Source organism: Ranitomeya imitator, chromosome 6 (genome assembly GCF_032444005.1).
Source record: "Ranitomeya imitator isolate aRanImi1 chromosome 6, aRanImi1.pri, whole genome shotgun sequence".
Taxonomy (NCBI): domain Eukaryota; kingdom Metazoa; phylum Chordata; class Amphibia; order Anura; family Dendrobatidae; genus Ranitomeya; species Ranitomeya imitator.
Window position 1 is genome coordinate 523,719,313 of NC_091287.1, and position 16,493 is coordinate 523,735,805.

A 16,493-nucleotide genomic window follows, 5' to 3' on the forward strand; every position below is an offset into this window, starting at 1 on the left:
TTTCTCTGAAGGGTTTCGGTACTATCCTAACAGGAGCTAACAATTGATGACCTCTGGGGGCCCCACAGGCAGAACATTCAGTTCTCCAGTCTGGATTCTGCTGGCCACAATTTTTGCACACCCATCCTTCCACCCCATTTAACCCAGGATATAAATTTGGTTTGGTTTGTCCTCCTTCAGAAGGTACAAATGGTTGAACATTCGGATCTAGGTAAGGAGGAGGAACTGAATGAGTCGTGGCACAACATTTTCCCGTACCCATACTCCATTTGGAAGTGTCTGGATCATACTTCCAATTCTCCTCTTTAGCTGTTTTTGAGACCTTTATCATACAGTGTATGATTTCTTCCCACCCATTGTCTTTGATAATTCCACCTCGTTCTTTACTCAGTCTTTCCCATTCAGTGCTAAACATAAGTGCTTCTGAAATTCCCAATTTTTCTCTTACCCTTCTGATCTGCCTTCTGACTGTCTTTCCACATCTTTCCTGTATGATATCTTTTGCTTCTACTTGTCCTAAGACGGATTTTGTCTGTTTATTTCCCATTTTTCTTTTCAATAATAGCTACACTTATCCTAGGTGACGTTTGGACAATCACCTCACTAGAGTGATGTCTCGTTGTCTTCTTTCCTAGGGAGCTAAGATATTGAAGGGCTGATCTGCTCCGTTCTTTCTAATGTGCAGAATAAACTTGATTCCTACAATGCACGCAAACAGGATCAGCAACACCAAACAGATCACCAAACTCTCCGTCTCTGTTATCATACTTGTCCCAGGCTCATGGACTCGTGTCCTGGGCTCATTCTATCAAACTCTTATCCAAAAATGAAGGAACAAGTTTCTCAAAGAGAGTCAAGCATGGGCGGAGGTCTCCCCGAAAGGACGCAACCACATGACCCAGTTAGGCTGACTTCACTAATAAGACTTGTCCTAACAATTTCGGCTTATTGTTCTACGTACTTTTATCCTTCTTTCATAACATGCCACAACCTTCACACTTGTTCACACACTGCCAGGGACAGGACTCATAAATCTATACAATATGGTAACCCGAGTTTTATAGGTATCTACTCACTACTAGACTAACCCAGCGTGACACGGCTCGTAGAGATCTTTCGGATAATACAGGGCAGATAAAAGAGAACTAATAATGTCTCTTACCTGGCCAGGTTTTTCAATTCATTTGCCGTCCATTATCCCAGATCTCCGTTGTCCGTATCCGTAGGTGAATCTCGAGTAGACACTCTCGCCTCGGGTCCCTGTTTCGGGCGCCAAGAAATTGTTGAGTCCTCTTCCGTCCCTGGCTTCCTGGATTGAGGAATCCAAGTAAATGACACGCAGCACAAAGGTTGTGTGTTCATAAACAGGGGTAGCCCCGGAGCACGCCTGCCTCACTGGGCGCTGCCCCTTCTTTATATAGTAAGAAGTTAGGCATTTACAGACATGCGCACAAGCGCTCATATTTCATAATCACTTACAAAGCAAATCTATATTAGTGAAAAGTTACAATATCTGGTATGTGGGTGAAAGGCTACAATATCAAGGAGAAATGCGCGCGTGATTACTTCTATAAAAGGAAATGTCAAGTTTGCTGTGCAGAAGCAGATTTCATCTGGGAGACAAAATGGATCCTTTGGTTCAGTCTGGTCTCCACAAATAGATGGATATAAAGATGTCAGTGACCTATACAATTAGTACAGTGCGTGTGCACATTACTGTACAAGTATTTAATTAAGAAATTTTTGAGAAAAAAATGGCTTAGGCTCCCGCATAATTTTCCAAACCAGCAGAGGGAAAGCCAATGACTGGGGGCAGATGTTTATAGCATGGGAAGGGGGCAATACCTATGGAGCTTCCCAGTCTATTAATATCAGCTCACAGCCCTATGCTTAGCCTTTAATTGCTATTAAAATGGGGGATCCACCAAAAAAGACGTAGGGTCCCCCTATAATTACCGTATATACTCGAGTATAAGCCGACCCGAGTATAAGCCGACCCCCCTAATTTTGCAACAAAAAACTGGGAAAACTTATTGACTCGAGTATAAGCCTAGGGTGGAAATGCAGCATTTACCGGTGAATTTCAAAAATAAAAATAGATCATTATTTCCCCATAGCTGTGCCATACAGTGCTCTGCACCGTTCATATTTCCCCATAGCTGTGCCATATACGGTGCTCTGCACCGTTCACTGTGCCCCATAGCTGTGCCATATACGGTGCTCTGCACCGTTCATTGTGCCCCATAGATGTGCCATATACGGTGCTCTGCACCGTTCACTGTGCCCCATAGCTGTGCCATATACAGTGCTCTGCACCGTTCACTGTGCCCCATAGATGTGCCATATACGGTGCTCTGCACCGTTCACTGTGCCCCATAGATGTGCCATATACGGTGCTCCGCACCGTTCACTGTGCCCCATAGCTGTGCCATATACGGTGCTCTGCACCGTTCACTGTGCCCCATAGATGTGCCATATACGGTGCTCTGCACCGTTCACTGTGCCCCATAGCTGTGCCATATACGGTGCTCTGCACCGTTCACTGTGCCCCATAGATGCTCCACATAAATCTCTGCCGCCGCCGCCGCTGCTGCTGCTGCAATAAAAAAAAAAAAAAACACACTCACCTCCCTTGATTGCAGCTCCCGGCGTCTCGTTCCGGCGCCTCCATCTTCCCGGCGTCTCTGCTCTGACTGATCAGGCAGAGGGCGCCGCGCACAGTCAGAGCGCAGACGCCGGGAAGATGGAGGCGCCGGCCGGGAAGATGGAGCGACGCTCGGCGGCTGGAACGAGGACAGGTGAATATGCTATACTTACCTAGTCCTGGCGATCCTCGCGCTGTCCCTCTGCCTGGTCTTCGGTGCCGCAACTTCTTTCTCTATCAGCGGTCACCGGCACCGCTGATTAGAGGAATGAATAGGCGGCTCCACCCCTATGGGAGGTGGAGCCGCTTATTCATTTCTGTAATGAGCGGTCCCACGTGACTGCTGAAGAGGGGAAGAAGCTGCAGCACAGAAGACCGTGGGACGGCAGGGACAGCGGGAGGATCGCTGGGACTAGGTAAGTATGCCTCAGCGCCCTCACCCGCCGACCCTGCCACCCACCTTGACTCGAGTATAAGACGGAGGGGCACTTTCAGCCCAAAATTTTGGGCTGAAAATCTCGGCTTATACTCGAGTATATACGGTAATAACCAGCGAAGGCTAGGCAGACAGCCGCAGGCTGATATTAATAGTAATGGATCTTGGCCACCAGGCTAATCAGCCATCAGCCCTCAGCTGCTCCACAAAAGGTGGTAAGAGGGGTGATAGTTGGGGGGGGGGGGTTGATGTCTCCTTTGTATTGTCAGGTGACATCAAGACCAGATGTTAGTAATGGAGAGGCGTCTATAAGACACTTCCATTACTAACTCCATAGTCATATTGTATAAAGACATACACACACAAAATAAAGTCCTTTTAATTGAAATAATAAGTCATTTAATAAATCTTAATTAAATCATACTTACTGCTTCACCCATTCCAGTGAAGCCAATGTCTCCTGTAAGAGAATTAAAATAATAAACAACCATAGTCTTCACCTGTCCATCAAGAAGATGATAATCAGATTGTCCCGCGATGGGTATAGCCTTGCTACATCTAGATGGCAGGCTGCATTGTTGAATGATGTGACGTTACAGCCTGCCATCCAGCTGAGACACTGAGCACCATCTGCTACCACTGCTCAGCATCTCTCGGTGAACTTGTATGACCTGACTGACATCATCGCGAGCGTGAGAAAGTTCTCATTCTCAGGGTGCCATCAGAAAGGTCCTGGGAGTTCATAGCCAATGAACTCGCTTCACCCAGCTGACGTCAGCGTGAGCGCCATTAGAAATTCTCCCATTGGCTGTGAACTTGCATGACTTTTGACAGCATCGAGAGCGTGAGAACTTTCTCACGCTCGCGATGACATTGGTCAAGTCATAGGAGTTCATCGCAAGACACTGAGCTGTAGTAGATGCTGCTCAGTGTCTCTATTGAATGACAGGCTGTATGGTCGCATCAAGCAACCATGCAGTTTGCCATCTAGATGTAGTAGAGCTACACCCATCGTGGGACAAATGGATTATGTTCTCAGCGGACAGGTGAAAAATATTGTTTTTTGTTAGTGTTTTTTATTCTCTTTCAAATTTATCTGATCTTGTCATTCTTTCAATTAAAGGACTTTATTCTGGGGGTTGTGTTTTTATACAATATGACTATGGGGTTAGTAATGGGGGCGTCTTATAGATGCCTCTCCATTGCTAACCTCTGGGCTTGATGTCACATGACAATACAAAGGTTTAAATTGCCAAGATGGCATTTTGCCATAAAATATATATCTATCAATTTAAACTTAATACTGAGGTTTTAGTTTAAAAAAAACAAACAAAAACAAAAAAACTTGTACAGAGAGCAGCCACAGACGGGAGCAAGGGTACCAGACTGCAGATATATAAAGGAATATGCTTTCTATCTTGATATATGCACCCCATATTGGGATGTACACCCCTATCCTTGTATATGCTGCACCCCCATCCTTGTGATGTATGCTTCCTCATCCTGATCCAGATCCCACTGAAGTAAGGGCCTGCAACACGTGCCCACAGGGAGGGCATTGCGTGCCCTTACTTCAGTGAGATGGAGGAGCACCATGATGGCAATGATGGGGTCCTTCAGTAGACCTGAACGCATGAGTGATCCATGATTGCGTCATGGTGGGGGGGTTGCTGGGTGCTGGCGTACGTGCACTGGCTGTGATGTCATCTAAATATCGCTGTCAAAAAATAACAGCAGCAAGTAAATGGTTAACTGCCGGAAAAGCCACTTTTCAAAATGCAGCTGTTGGACAGATTCCAGCTATTTATTTTTGCTAGCATCAGCCACGACTGGAGGGACCTCACTTGTTGAGCCCCCTACCAAACATGGTCACCCAAGGGCAGGGCCTACAGTAATGTCCATATGCTCAAAGTGGTTAAAAACAGCTTTGGACTGATCAATTGAAATTTGTAGGTCTAGCACCAGGAGAGTAGTGCAGGTTCCCATCTGAAGAGATCACCTAGTCACTTACGCCCAATTTGATCAAAATTTAAAGCAAAAGCCCCAAATGTATAAATCATTCAATGTTGACTTATACCTTTTTTAACATATTAAACCATTTTAATAGTTTCCTTTAGTGTTCATGGTGTTCCTAAAAGGATAAATTGAGCATTTTTATGATCGTTAGGTTGAGTGATCGTTCACCCAAATCAAGGACAAAATCATTAGAGTCCATAATCAATAATGTTGTCAGGTTATCTGTTGGTCATTTTTTTTTTCTTGATATTTTGCCCCCCAGGCATGGAGGAAGCAAACTGCGAAAGAACTGAATTTCTCACCTCCTATCTGAGCAATGTGGATGACTTTGTCTTCTTGCCCGGCTCTTTGGGGCGCATGCGTACCAAGAATAATATACCAAAACGTAAGTGAAGTGCAACCCGCTAGAAAGTCTGAAAATTTGTAAAAAAAATATATAACAATTTTTTAATTTATGATCCCAATTTTAAAAGAAATAAAAAATCAACAAATCTTCCAGGTCTCAAAATTTTGGATAATTACTCTAATATCCTCTTCATTGTGTATTTGATTATTTGCTCTTGCTTAGATTGAGCTTCTTCTTTACCCAAGTCATAGCAACAAAAAAAATTCAGATCTTACTTTTCTTGTGAATGTGGATGAAAGGTCGTTTTAATTGCATACTGATCTTCTTAAAACTTTTGTTTAACCATTTCATAATGTTTATTAAAACAAAAAAGGTTCCTACTATTCAATGTGAAGACCTTGACTTGTGTTACATGGTTGTGGTTGGTCCACCTCCATATCTATGCCACTTTGGGTTTCATACACCTGGCCGCTCTCCACAGTGCATACTTTCCGTGATTAGTATTTGTGATCCTAGAGAGGTGGTCATTGTATATAAGCAGGCACTTCGTCTTCCAGGTCAGTGTTGTCCTAAAGCTGTAGGAAACTCAAAGAAGAAAAAAATATCGGGCACATTCAATGCTCGTTCCTATGGCAGTAAAGGTGACCTGAGAGAAGTGTACTGTCATGTCTGTACTAGAAAAGTAGAGACTAGTGGTAAGTCCCTCCTCCATTTTCAATGCATTTCTAAGTCTTCCTTCAATGCATTGAAAATTGAAAGTGCTTCAAGCTATAACTTTTTGCATATGACACTGATGCGTTAGTGGTTAAAATAAGCTTCTGTGCTTTGCGCAGTTCATGGATCAATACTTAACATTGTATAGAGGCTCAACACTGGTTTAAAAAAATAATTGGATGTGATTGAGAAATGTTAAGTTGCTTTCTTGGTTCCTCATGGGCGTGACCCAGATTTGGCTTCCCTGATTGCAAAACTACAAATCCTTGCTGAGGGAAAGTTGGAAGAAGGACAACCCCTGTGGTTGGTGTAACAGTAGGCCAATTGGCTGTTCCGTATAGAGATAAAATAGGTATTAAAAGAGAATTCTTTTAAATGGGTTGTCCTATTTGGTACTTTTTTTTTGGCACAATAATAGGACATGGCATAATTGTACGATAGATGTGAGTCTCGGAGCTGAGACGCCTATTGATCTTAAGAACAGGGTTCCATTTGTCATGGACAGAAGGGTGGCTACGCCACTCTCAATTTTTGCAGCACCTATAGAAACAGAAAAATGGAGCTTTGGCCCTCTCCTCCAACTCGATGGGGATCTTGGCATTCACACCTGCATGTATCTCAGTAACCAGTATTTAGCAGTGAGAAAAGGAAAAATTACTGCGCATGCATGGCTCTCTCCATTCACTTCTATATAAGCTCTAAAACCAGCTGCGCAATGCAATTGTTGCATGCCACAATTTTCGTAGCACTTATGAAAATATTGAGTATGGCGATGGCGCAGCAGTTTGCTTATATAGAAGTGAATGGAAAGAGCTGTGCATGCACAATAACTCTTCTGTTCCTGACTGCTGGGGCACAATTGTTGAGAAGCATGCAAGTCTGACCGTTGAGATCAAGATCAAGCATAAGAAAAGGGTCTCTGCTGTAGGAGACAGAGGGTTTGCTGCGCATGTGCAGCTCTTTTCAATTCTATACATACTATGAAAATTGTACAGTATGACAACTGCATAGCGCAGCAGTGTTCAGTGCTTAGATACAAGAGACTGGAGAGAGGCATACCGGTATTCCTGACTGTAGGGGCCTTGTTTTTGAGAAAGATGGAGGTCCTGGTGCTGGGACCTGCATCTATCGTGTAGATATGCCATAAACGTCCTATATGGGTACACCTCTTTGCGACTACATTCCAATATTTCTTAAAGAGATTTATGGCTAGGGCTAAACAGGAAATCTAAAGAATTGCAACTTGTGTGTGACCCTAATATTTTTCTAAGGAGACCACTCAGAAAAAAACTCAGGATTATACCACCGTTTACAAACGTCAACATTTTGCTCGTACTCTTATTTCAATGTTCCAATTTGATTCCGAAAATTTCTGTTTTATGCCGTAATATACAAGATGTACTCATTGTCTCCTATCTTTTTTAATTTTGCTTTTTAGATGATCCAAAAGTCATTGTTGCAAATTTAACGGTAAGAATCATTTGTTGTGTATGGAGATTTTTTTTTTCAGGACGCTACATTTAGGCTATGTGCACACGTTGCGGATTAGCCTTAGGAATTTCTGGTGCAGCTTCTGCATGTCTTGGTAGAAAACGCAGCTGCGGATTTGTGGTGTTTTTTGTGCGGATCTGCAGCGTTTTTGCTGCAGATTTTTTGCGGATTTGCTGCGTTTTTTACCCCTGCGGATTTCTATAAACGCTGCAGATCCGCAAAAATGAAGTGACATACTACTTCTTTTAATCCGCAGCGTTTCCGCACCATCTACACAGCGTTTTTTTTTTCTCATTGTTTTACATTGTACTGTAAATCAATTGCGGATCTGCAGTGTTTCTGCACCGCAAAAAAACGCAGTGGATCCGCAGCAAATCTGCAACGTGTGCACATACTGTACCCTGAGACTAAGTTCACACTTTTTTCTCATTTAATAATACTACTGCAAAGTAAAACAGCGTTCTACTCTGAGTTTTCATTTTAGAAACAAAAAAGTTTTCAGATTTTTTTTTTCTTTTTCTTTTTGCACTTGTTTTGCTCTCCCCAATGAATGTTGGATACAAACCTAAGAAAGGTCATGGGCCTCCATTCACTCTATGAAAGTGGTAACTGTGTCTATTTGGCCTCAATCTGTCTAGTATTAGACATCATGTTATGTGAGCAGAGTTTAAAGGGAACGTTGCGTCACAAAATGAAGTGTTAAATTCCAGTTTTAATGTTTGTTTTTTTTTTTTGTTTTTTTTTTCATATTATGATCTGCATTACTGGGGTTATATTGGATTCAAACTTCTTTTTTCTGGGAACGTAATGACGTATGTGCAGAAGTCATTTTTAAGGGAGGGTTAAAGCAAGGGGATCATAGATTTCACCTATTGTGATCGGTTGATAATGTGTTATCCACTGCATGTTAAGTGGTTACCTGTCATCGCAATCCTTTCTGTGATGATTGAGAAGTTTTCTGTAAAAAAAAAAAAAAAAAAAATGACGTAAAAGTCTAAAGTAGCCCCAACGGCTAATGTGAAATTTGCAAGATTTCTAATTTTTATTTTTTTTAGAAATACATATGTAATATAAAAAATATATTTACATAAATTAAAAAAAATAATCTAATTTTCCAGTGGTACATTCTCTTTAAAGGAATAAATCTATAGGATCACTTGCTATTCAATGGGTGTCCACTGCTGGGATTCTGACCAATCCCAAGAATGAGACCGTGAAATGCGAGCAGTGGTGCAGCCATGTTCACCACCCCTGTATTCATTTTCTGTGAGGCTCCTGGAGATAGTGGAGTTAAGCCCAAAAACAATGAATTTCGCACCATTCCAAAGGGCTTTTTCTGAGCCCTTTGTGAGAAAAAATGAATAAATATTAGCTGTTTAAAATGTCCATCATCTGGATATAAACCGGTATAGTTTCACTTTAGTGATCACAAACAAATGAATTGAAAATAGCGATGAGTCAAAACACATATTTTGTAGATTCTCTTTGTTCCTTTTTGAAAAAAATAAATAAATAAAAATAATTTACTCTTTTTATTCTCCAGTGTAAGAACAAAGATCAGCACTTTAAGCCGTATCTGAAGCAACATCTTCCAAAGAGGCTACACTATGCCTATAACAGAAGGATAGAGGACATTCATCTGCTGGTGGACCGGATGTGGCATGTCGCAAAGTTAGTCATTGCTCCAGTAAAAAATATTAAATAATCAAATTGATTGCCGTATTGAGGAATAAAAAATTTAATTTTTTTTTTTTTAATATCTGGAACTGAAACTCCACCAAGACTACATGAATTCAGCTTTACAAACTATAAATTATTTAGGAAAGTGATCATATCCCAAAGATGAATGAGGATGTGAGCCCACTTACTCTACTCCTAATTAAAATCTGTAATTTTTGTTTTTGGCAATGTTGGACTGCTGAGAACCACTTTTGTCCCCCCACCCCATCTGAATAGAGCGGAGATCGATGGAAACAAAGTATGTAAGCGGGTGTATATAAATGATTGGCTCCACCGCGAAGCACTGATCATGTATATCCACCTTGTCACCTACTTGGTTTCCATCTATCTCTGTCCTTCTCTAGCTCTATGAAAGCAGAACTGAATCAAAGAAGAGGCGGTGGAGATAGAAGGAAAACAAGCGGGTGGGAAGGTATAATTGAATGATTGGCCCCACCATGAGGCACCGAGCGGTGGGACTTCGGTTGAACAGTCATTGTGTGCGCGCAAGGTACAGATGCATGATGCACCCTTGGTGTGACCAAATAGTTCAGTGCACCTTCCTACCTACTTGATTTCCATCTATCTTCTCTTCTTTAGCGCTATAAAGTCAGAGCTGCTAATCAAAGAATAGAGGGGAGTTTGGAGATAGATGGAAAACAAGTAGGTGGGAAGGTGCACTTCAATGTTTGGCCACTCCAACGGTGCCCTGAGCGCCTGTACTTGTTTTGAAGAGTCATTCTGTGCTGACGGTCACTTTTGATAGGGTCTTTTTAACATTAAATGCATTCAGACATCCAAAATATAGCAGTTCTTTTTGCCATTTGCTAACCTTAAGTCCTTTTTCACCCAGAAAACAAGTGGATGTATACAGAAAGTCATCCGGCAAATGCAGCTTCCAAGGAGACCACGGCTATGACAACAAGATAACCAGCATGCAGGTAGCGAAAGGGGAACAACATTGGGAGCTTTGATTCAATAGCTGATAACCTGACGAGACAATGAATGCCCATCTAAACTAGAATGTTTTGATATTTTTTGGCAATTATCTGGTCGGTTTTATTTCAGGTGAAGGGCATTTTGATGTTTTACTAAACTTTGAGTTTTAAGAAAATTGTCATTTTTCATTTCTTAGATGTCTTTTTCTTCCAGACTGTTTTTGTTGGCCACGGACCTTCATTTAAATTTAAGACCAAAGTTCAACCGTTTGAAAACATTGAGCTGTACAACGTCATGTGTGGTAAGTGACCGTCCCGCCATTTCTTCTAGTTTTAATATTATACCCGTGGCTTATTCTTGCACTGAAATTCTTTAAATTTGGTTTACTTAAAAAAACAAACAAACAAAAAAAAAAACAGTAATATCTTGTGCCCTGTGCAATCATTTATTGGTTTAAGTAAAGGGATGTTTACGATGAGTTACGAATAACTGAAGGTGATCTGATTCTGCCAGCCATCAGTTAGCACAATGCTGCAGTGCCTTGTGTGGTGCTGTCCCTCCAGCTGATCGTTAAAATTGCTTGGCAGCCTGATATTTATGATCTATTCTCATGTCGATCGCACATGTCAAATTTCGGACTGTCTATCACCTTGCTCTCCCTGAGACAAGATGCCCAAAGGAGCGTTGCCCAAGATGGTGCTCCTATGTATGGGAGAGTCTGCTGAGATGGCAGTTGACCGAACCATTGTCCAAAGCATCGTTTGGCCAACAGACCTCTAAATTCCAGTTTCATCCCACTTTCCATATGATCAAGTTCCATGTTGTCTTCACCATGGTTGTTGCCCCCTTTCTGATGGATGGGTGCCAAAATAAGAGGGTTCAGGGAAGTGAAACTCTGAGCACATATTGGCTGTCCAACTTCAGTCCTATCTGTATGTGCTTTTGTAACTTTTTTTTACTTCATATTCCCTATATTCCATTTTTTTCATGACCTTCTGTATCATCAGATCTTCTGGGTTTGAAACCTGCCCCCAACAATGGGACTCATGGAAGTCTAAATCACCTCTTACGAGCAGCATCTCACAAGCCAGCAACACCTGACGAAGTCTCCAAACCAGTGCCTATAGTCCTTTCTCAATCCACTGTAAATGAAGAACTTGGGTGTTCTTGTGATGACAAGGTAAAGGCCAACAAATGCCTGCTTTTACTTTTGTATGTGGTACACAGTGTTGCTCCGAAACTTCTAAGTTGGATTTAAAGTTTCTCTTTTGAGAAAGTTTCTCTTTTTTCACTTTTGAGACGAGTCAGCCCCCTTCCAGCACATCATTAACACTCGGGGAGAAGGTAGAAGCTCTCTGCCAATGAGGGAACATCTTGAGAAGCTTCACATGATGGAGTCTGAATTTAGGCCATCGATTAATAGTCTACAAGAGTGTCTCTGGCTTGCCTTATATGAAGACCCTTGTGTGAAACTTTGTAGGGGGTCACACACTGATTTTTGGAGTGGCCTTCTACCAATGCTGCCTGAGAGTGTTTTATTATTTTCATTATTTTTTTTATTTTTTTTAGCAGAACAATTTTGTCAAATCATAACTTTTTTTTCTAATATTTTATCTTTCATATGAAGAATAAGGCTGAGGAGTTGAATAAACGACTATATCTTAAAGGAATTGACGGTAAGAAAGAAAGGGTGTGATTACTTAATAATTGCTTATAATGGATTCAGTCTTTGCCAGATAGAAAGGGTAGTGCAATAACTGTTTATCTTTTAATAAACCAATTTTTGGTCACCCCCAAAATCGAAGGTGAGCTAAGCCCACCAGCATTAGGAGCTTATCTACAGCATTCTGCAATGCTGTAGATAAGCCCCCGATGTAACCTGAAAGATGAGAAAGAGGTTAGAGTATACTCACCCAGGGGTGGTCCCAGCCCGGTTCTGGTCCGATGGGCATCGCGGTCCGGGGCCTCCCATCTTCTTACGATGACTTCCTCTTCTTGTATTCACGCTGCGGCTCCGGCGCAGGTGTACTTTGTCTGCCCTGTTGAGGGCAGAGCAAAGTACTGCAGTGTGCAGGCGCCAGGAAAGGTCAGAGAGGGCCAGCGCCTGCGCACTGCAATACTTTGCTCTGCCCTCAACAAGGCAGACAAAGTAAGCCTGCGCCCGAGCCGCAGCGTGAAGACAAGAAGAGGACGTCATTGTAAGAAGATGGGAGGCCCCGAACCGGACCGCGATTCCCATTGGACCAGAACCAGACCGGGACCGCCCCTGGGTGAGTATAATCTAACCTCTTTCTCATCTTTCAGGATACATCGGGGGCTTATCTACAGCATTCCAGAATGCTGTAGATAAGCCCCTGATGACGGTGGGCTTAGCTCACCTTCGATTTTGGGGGTGACAGGTTCCCTTTAAAAGGTACCAAGACACAACAACACATAATTAGAACCTTAAAAGACCTGTCAACCAAATTATCAGGCTATGATAAGGCACCAATTGTCTGCAGTTGACTACCTATGCCAGTAGAAAAAGCAGAAAAGCTCCAAAGCCAAGATTAAAATGAACTCCATATTATAGAATTATGGGCTTAGTGTGTGAATCCCCCTTCAAACTCTTTTCATGTCATTCAACCATTTTTTCACCCTTTTGTTTGAAAACAGTACAGTTCCTCTGGAGTTGTGTGGTTGTGAACTGATTTTCAACACCCTGTGATAGGACCAGAGGTTGAGCCTTTTTCTTCATGACTTCTATAATACAGATACCATTGCTCAATTGGGGCAACGTGTCATTCTATTGAATCTTAGTTCTTTAAAAACACACAAGTAGATTTACTTAATTTTTTTTGCAATGTCTCTTTTGGCCCAGTTTCCAGAATTGTCTACCAACTTATTATTTCATACATTGACTGTAGCCATATGACAAAATCAAGAGAACAAAAATGGGATATCAACCACTAAATATTTCTAGATGAAGAATGTTCACCATACATTTTGTCCATCTTGGGCTCCCACTCGAAGATTTTTTTTTTTTATTCATTTCATGTTCTCTGTAGAACTCCTTGATTTATCTCAAACTTTAAATATATTAAAACACGACACATTGAAAAATTTACAAATTTGTGCAAAGAATGTACCGAGGTCGACAGATACGGTACTTCTAGGCATAACTGTCTGTGATTTTGAGATCCATTATGTCTAAAAGGCGTTTTAAATGAAAAGAAATAATAAAAAAAAATCCTACTTCTAAAATTTCCATTCTAATGTTTCAGTATGGCTTTGTGGAAGCCATAGTTGTTGTAATGTATTATATTTTATTGTACATTTGGAGAGCACCATTGATTACATGGTGCTGTACATGTGGAAATGGTTAACAAACACACATGTATAAATTACATTGAACAAACTAACAGTGGCAGACTGGTTCAGAGGGGGAGAAGACCTTGCAGTCATGGGCTGACAGTCTACATGGAGTAGAAGGAGACAGCAGGTCTGGGGGATTGTGGCAGCTCTGGTAGTACTGAGGTGGCAGTGGTATTATTGCAGGCTGTAGACCTTCCTGAAGAGATGAGTTTTCAGGTTCCGTCTGAAAGTTCCAAATGTGTAAAATAATTGGACATGTTGAGGCACTGAGTTCTAGAGAATGGGAGATGTTCAAAAGTCTTTGAGGCGATTTGAGAGCAGAGAAGAGAAGTGGATCTTGTGAGCATGGATATTAATTGTGGGGTGAAGGTATCGGGAGATGAGTTACAAGTCCGTTCATAATCTGTCTCGTCGATACTTCATACTTCTAAGTCATTGTTAATAGTTAAAATAGGACTCATTGGAGAATAGAAAGCCAGTGAAGAGATTGGCAGAGCAGAGAGGCGGAGGAGTAGTTAGAGGAGAGGTGGATTAATTAGGCAGCAGAGTGAAGGATGGACTGGAGAGGTGCGAGAGTGTTAGTTGGGAGGCCCAGAGGAGGATATTACTGTAGTTATGGCAGGAACTAGGGACATGCACTGACATTTTAGTAGGTTGTGTTGTAGAAGGGACAAATTCTCGAAATATTTTTGAGTTTGTGACAGGAGATGGCAAGAGCTTGGATGTGTGGTATGAAGCGAAGGGTATAGTCAAAGGTTACATCAAGGCGGCGGACTTGTGAAATGGGAAAGTGTGATGTCATTTATAATTAAATAGATCAGGTACGGGGGGGGGGGGTGAGTGAGATGGAGGAAAGATGATTAGTTTGGGTATGTCCACAATGAGTTTTAGTAAGCGTGATGAGAAGGAGGATATGGCTGATGGACACTCTGGGATTCTGGACCACAGAGAGGTAGATTTGAGTGTCATCAGCATATAGATGGTACTGGAAGCCATGGGACTTTGCGTTGCCTCAGGCCAAAGGTATAGATGAAGAGTATGGGTCCCAGGACAGAGCCTTGAGGGACACAACAGAGGGCGAGAGGTAGAAGAAGTATGAGAATGGGAGATGCCAAATGTGGGGTTTGTGAACTATGAAGAGATCGTGGAGAGGGCATAGTCTTTGATACCAAGTGAGTTATATATTGCTAATGAGAAATGCCTGTAAATGTCATACTGTGCTTTGTGCATAACATCTGGGAGACGTCACCTTAAAAAGTAACTAAACTTTTTTTTTTTATTCATTTATCCTCCAGACTTTGCAAATGTATTAATTTTTGTATTAGCCTTCTATAACCTTATTTTGCTTTCTTCTCTCCAAACACATTGCCGCAGTGATGTTTTAATACTCAGTTCATGCTGCTTTCACCTGCTGCTCAGCAAGGTCTGTACACAACATTGAAACAGTCTGAGTATGAACATGGGGAGCAGAGGAGGTTCAGACTGGGAAGTCTTGTACGGACTGCTTGAACATGGTGGGCGTTCTTGTCGAGCAGATTTTGAAATCTGCATCAAAGGAGCATAAACTGGACATGGAAACAGAATTTGCTGCTCATATGGATTTTATGGTCCGAAGGAGGAACAAATTTTACCTCGTAGAGATTTAATCGCTAATTTAAATACACACGGAGAATGGTTCTCCTCTCCCTCTGATCCACATTATTCAATGGACCATAGGCAGTAATAGACAATTTTTAAAGATTCTCCTTGAAAGCAACCATTGCTGACCAGGACCCTACATTAAATCCCTCTTCCCTTATTCCCTCTTAGCCAATCTTACCTTGCTGGACGATATGGATTATGCATATTTTATAGGTATATCTGCGTTGTGTGTTTTAACAGTACTTGGATTAATAAGAATAATTTACTTTGGACTAATCGTTTTCTATTTAACAACAAGATTAAGTAATTTTGTTAAAACCGTTAATCTTGGTGTAGCGGACCGGGCTTATTCTGTGTGGTGTGACTGGTGGTTAGAATATATACTGTATTTAATCAAAATAAGATGCCGGTTGTGTAGCATCCTCATTCCGAGAAATGTACAGCCTTCATCCATAGGGTTATACCCCCAATTCAGTCCCATGTTAATTCTATGATATGACAGTCATAGCTTGAAGCTCCTCAATCCCAGGTCAAAACTGTAAACAAACTCCATGTTTATCATGAACCACGTGGAAGTGTGGATTTTGGACACCAAGCTCCAGGCTGCTTCCTCTACACCCCCTGATTATACAATATTTTTGTTACTGAGTTAACCTTACAGAAGCTGAGCATGAGCTCATTCACCTGTCCTATCAGTCGCAGAGTTAAAATTTACCTTCATGCTTTGTACACAACAGCCAAGCTAAGCAGTCATGTTATGGTTTGCAGTCACCACTATTAAATTTTTAATTTCTTAAATTTGGCAGGTCCACCCCCTCCTCCTCCCCAAAAAAATCTATAAACTGCATTTGTCACAAATTCTTCTCCATTTACAATACTAAATGCATTATAACCCCTAAACAAACAAGTAACAGTGATAATGCTACAGATTTAATTAATAGAATTAATATTGTTGTACCAGAAATGCCAGCCCCTTTTAATCTCCACTGACCTCATCCACATGTCTTTGGGTTCCATTTTTGCTACAATGATCGATCGAGAGATTCTCAATTACTAGGCCGATGGACATCCTGAACCATCTGGTTGACTCCTAGAGTTTCTACCCTCCACTCATTCTGGGTTTAGTCCTGGCCTAGATGACTCGTTTCACCTTTCTGTTGTAGGATCTCCTCATATTACATTTTATTTTATAT

General features: G+C 41.6%; 1 protein-coding gene across 10 annotated transcripts in view; it reads left to right on the top strand.

Annotated features, from left to right (window-relative positions):
* The window catches only part of ENPP2 (ectonucleotide pyrophosphatase/phosphodiesterase 2), a 222,248-nt gene that overhangs the window by 147,662 nt on the left and 58,093 nt on the right, over positions 1 to 16,493 (top strand). For all 10 annotated transcript variants that reach the window (XM_069731821.1, XM_069731824.1, XM_069731817.1 and 7 more), the window contains exons 13-19: positions 5,359 to 5,481; positions 7,595 to 7,626; positions 9,191 to 9,318; positions 10,220 to 10,307; positions 10,519 to 10,606; positions 11,313 to 11,485; positions 11,933 to 11,981. In XM_069731821.1, the coding sequence (XP_069587922.1) occupies positions 5,359 to 5,481; positions 7,595 to 7,626; positions 9,191 to 9,318; positions 10,220 to 10,307; positions 10,519 to 10,606; positions 11,313 to 11,485; positions 11,933 to 11,981 (681 nt within the window). The remainder of the gene's footprint in view (positions 1 to 5,358; positions 5,482 to 7,594; positions 7,627 to 9,190; positions 9,319 to 10,219; positions 10,308 to 10,518; positions 10,607 to 11,312; positions 11,486 to 11,932; positions 11,982 to 16,493) is intronic.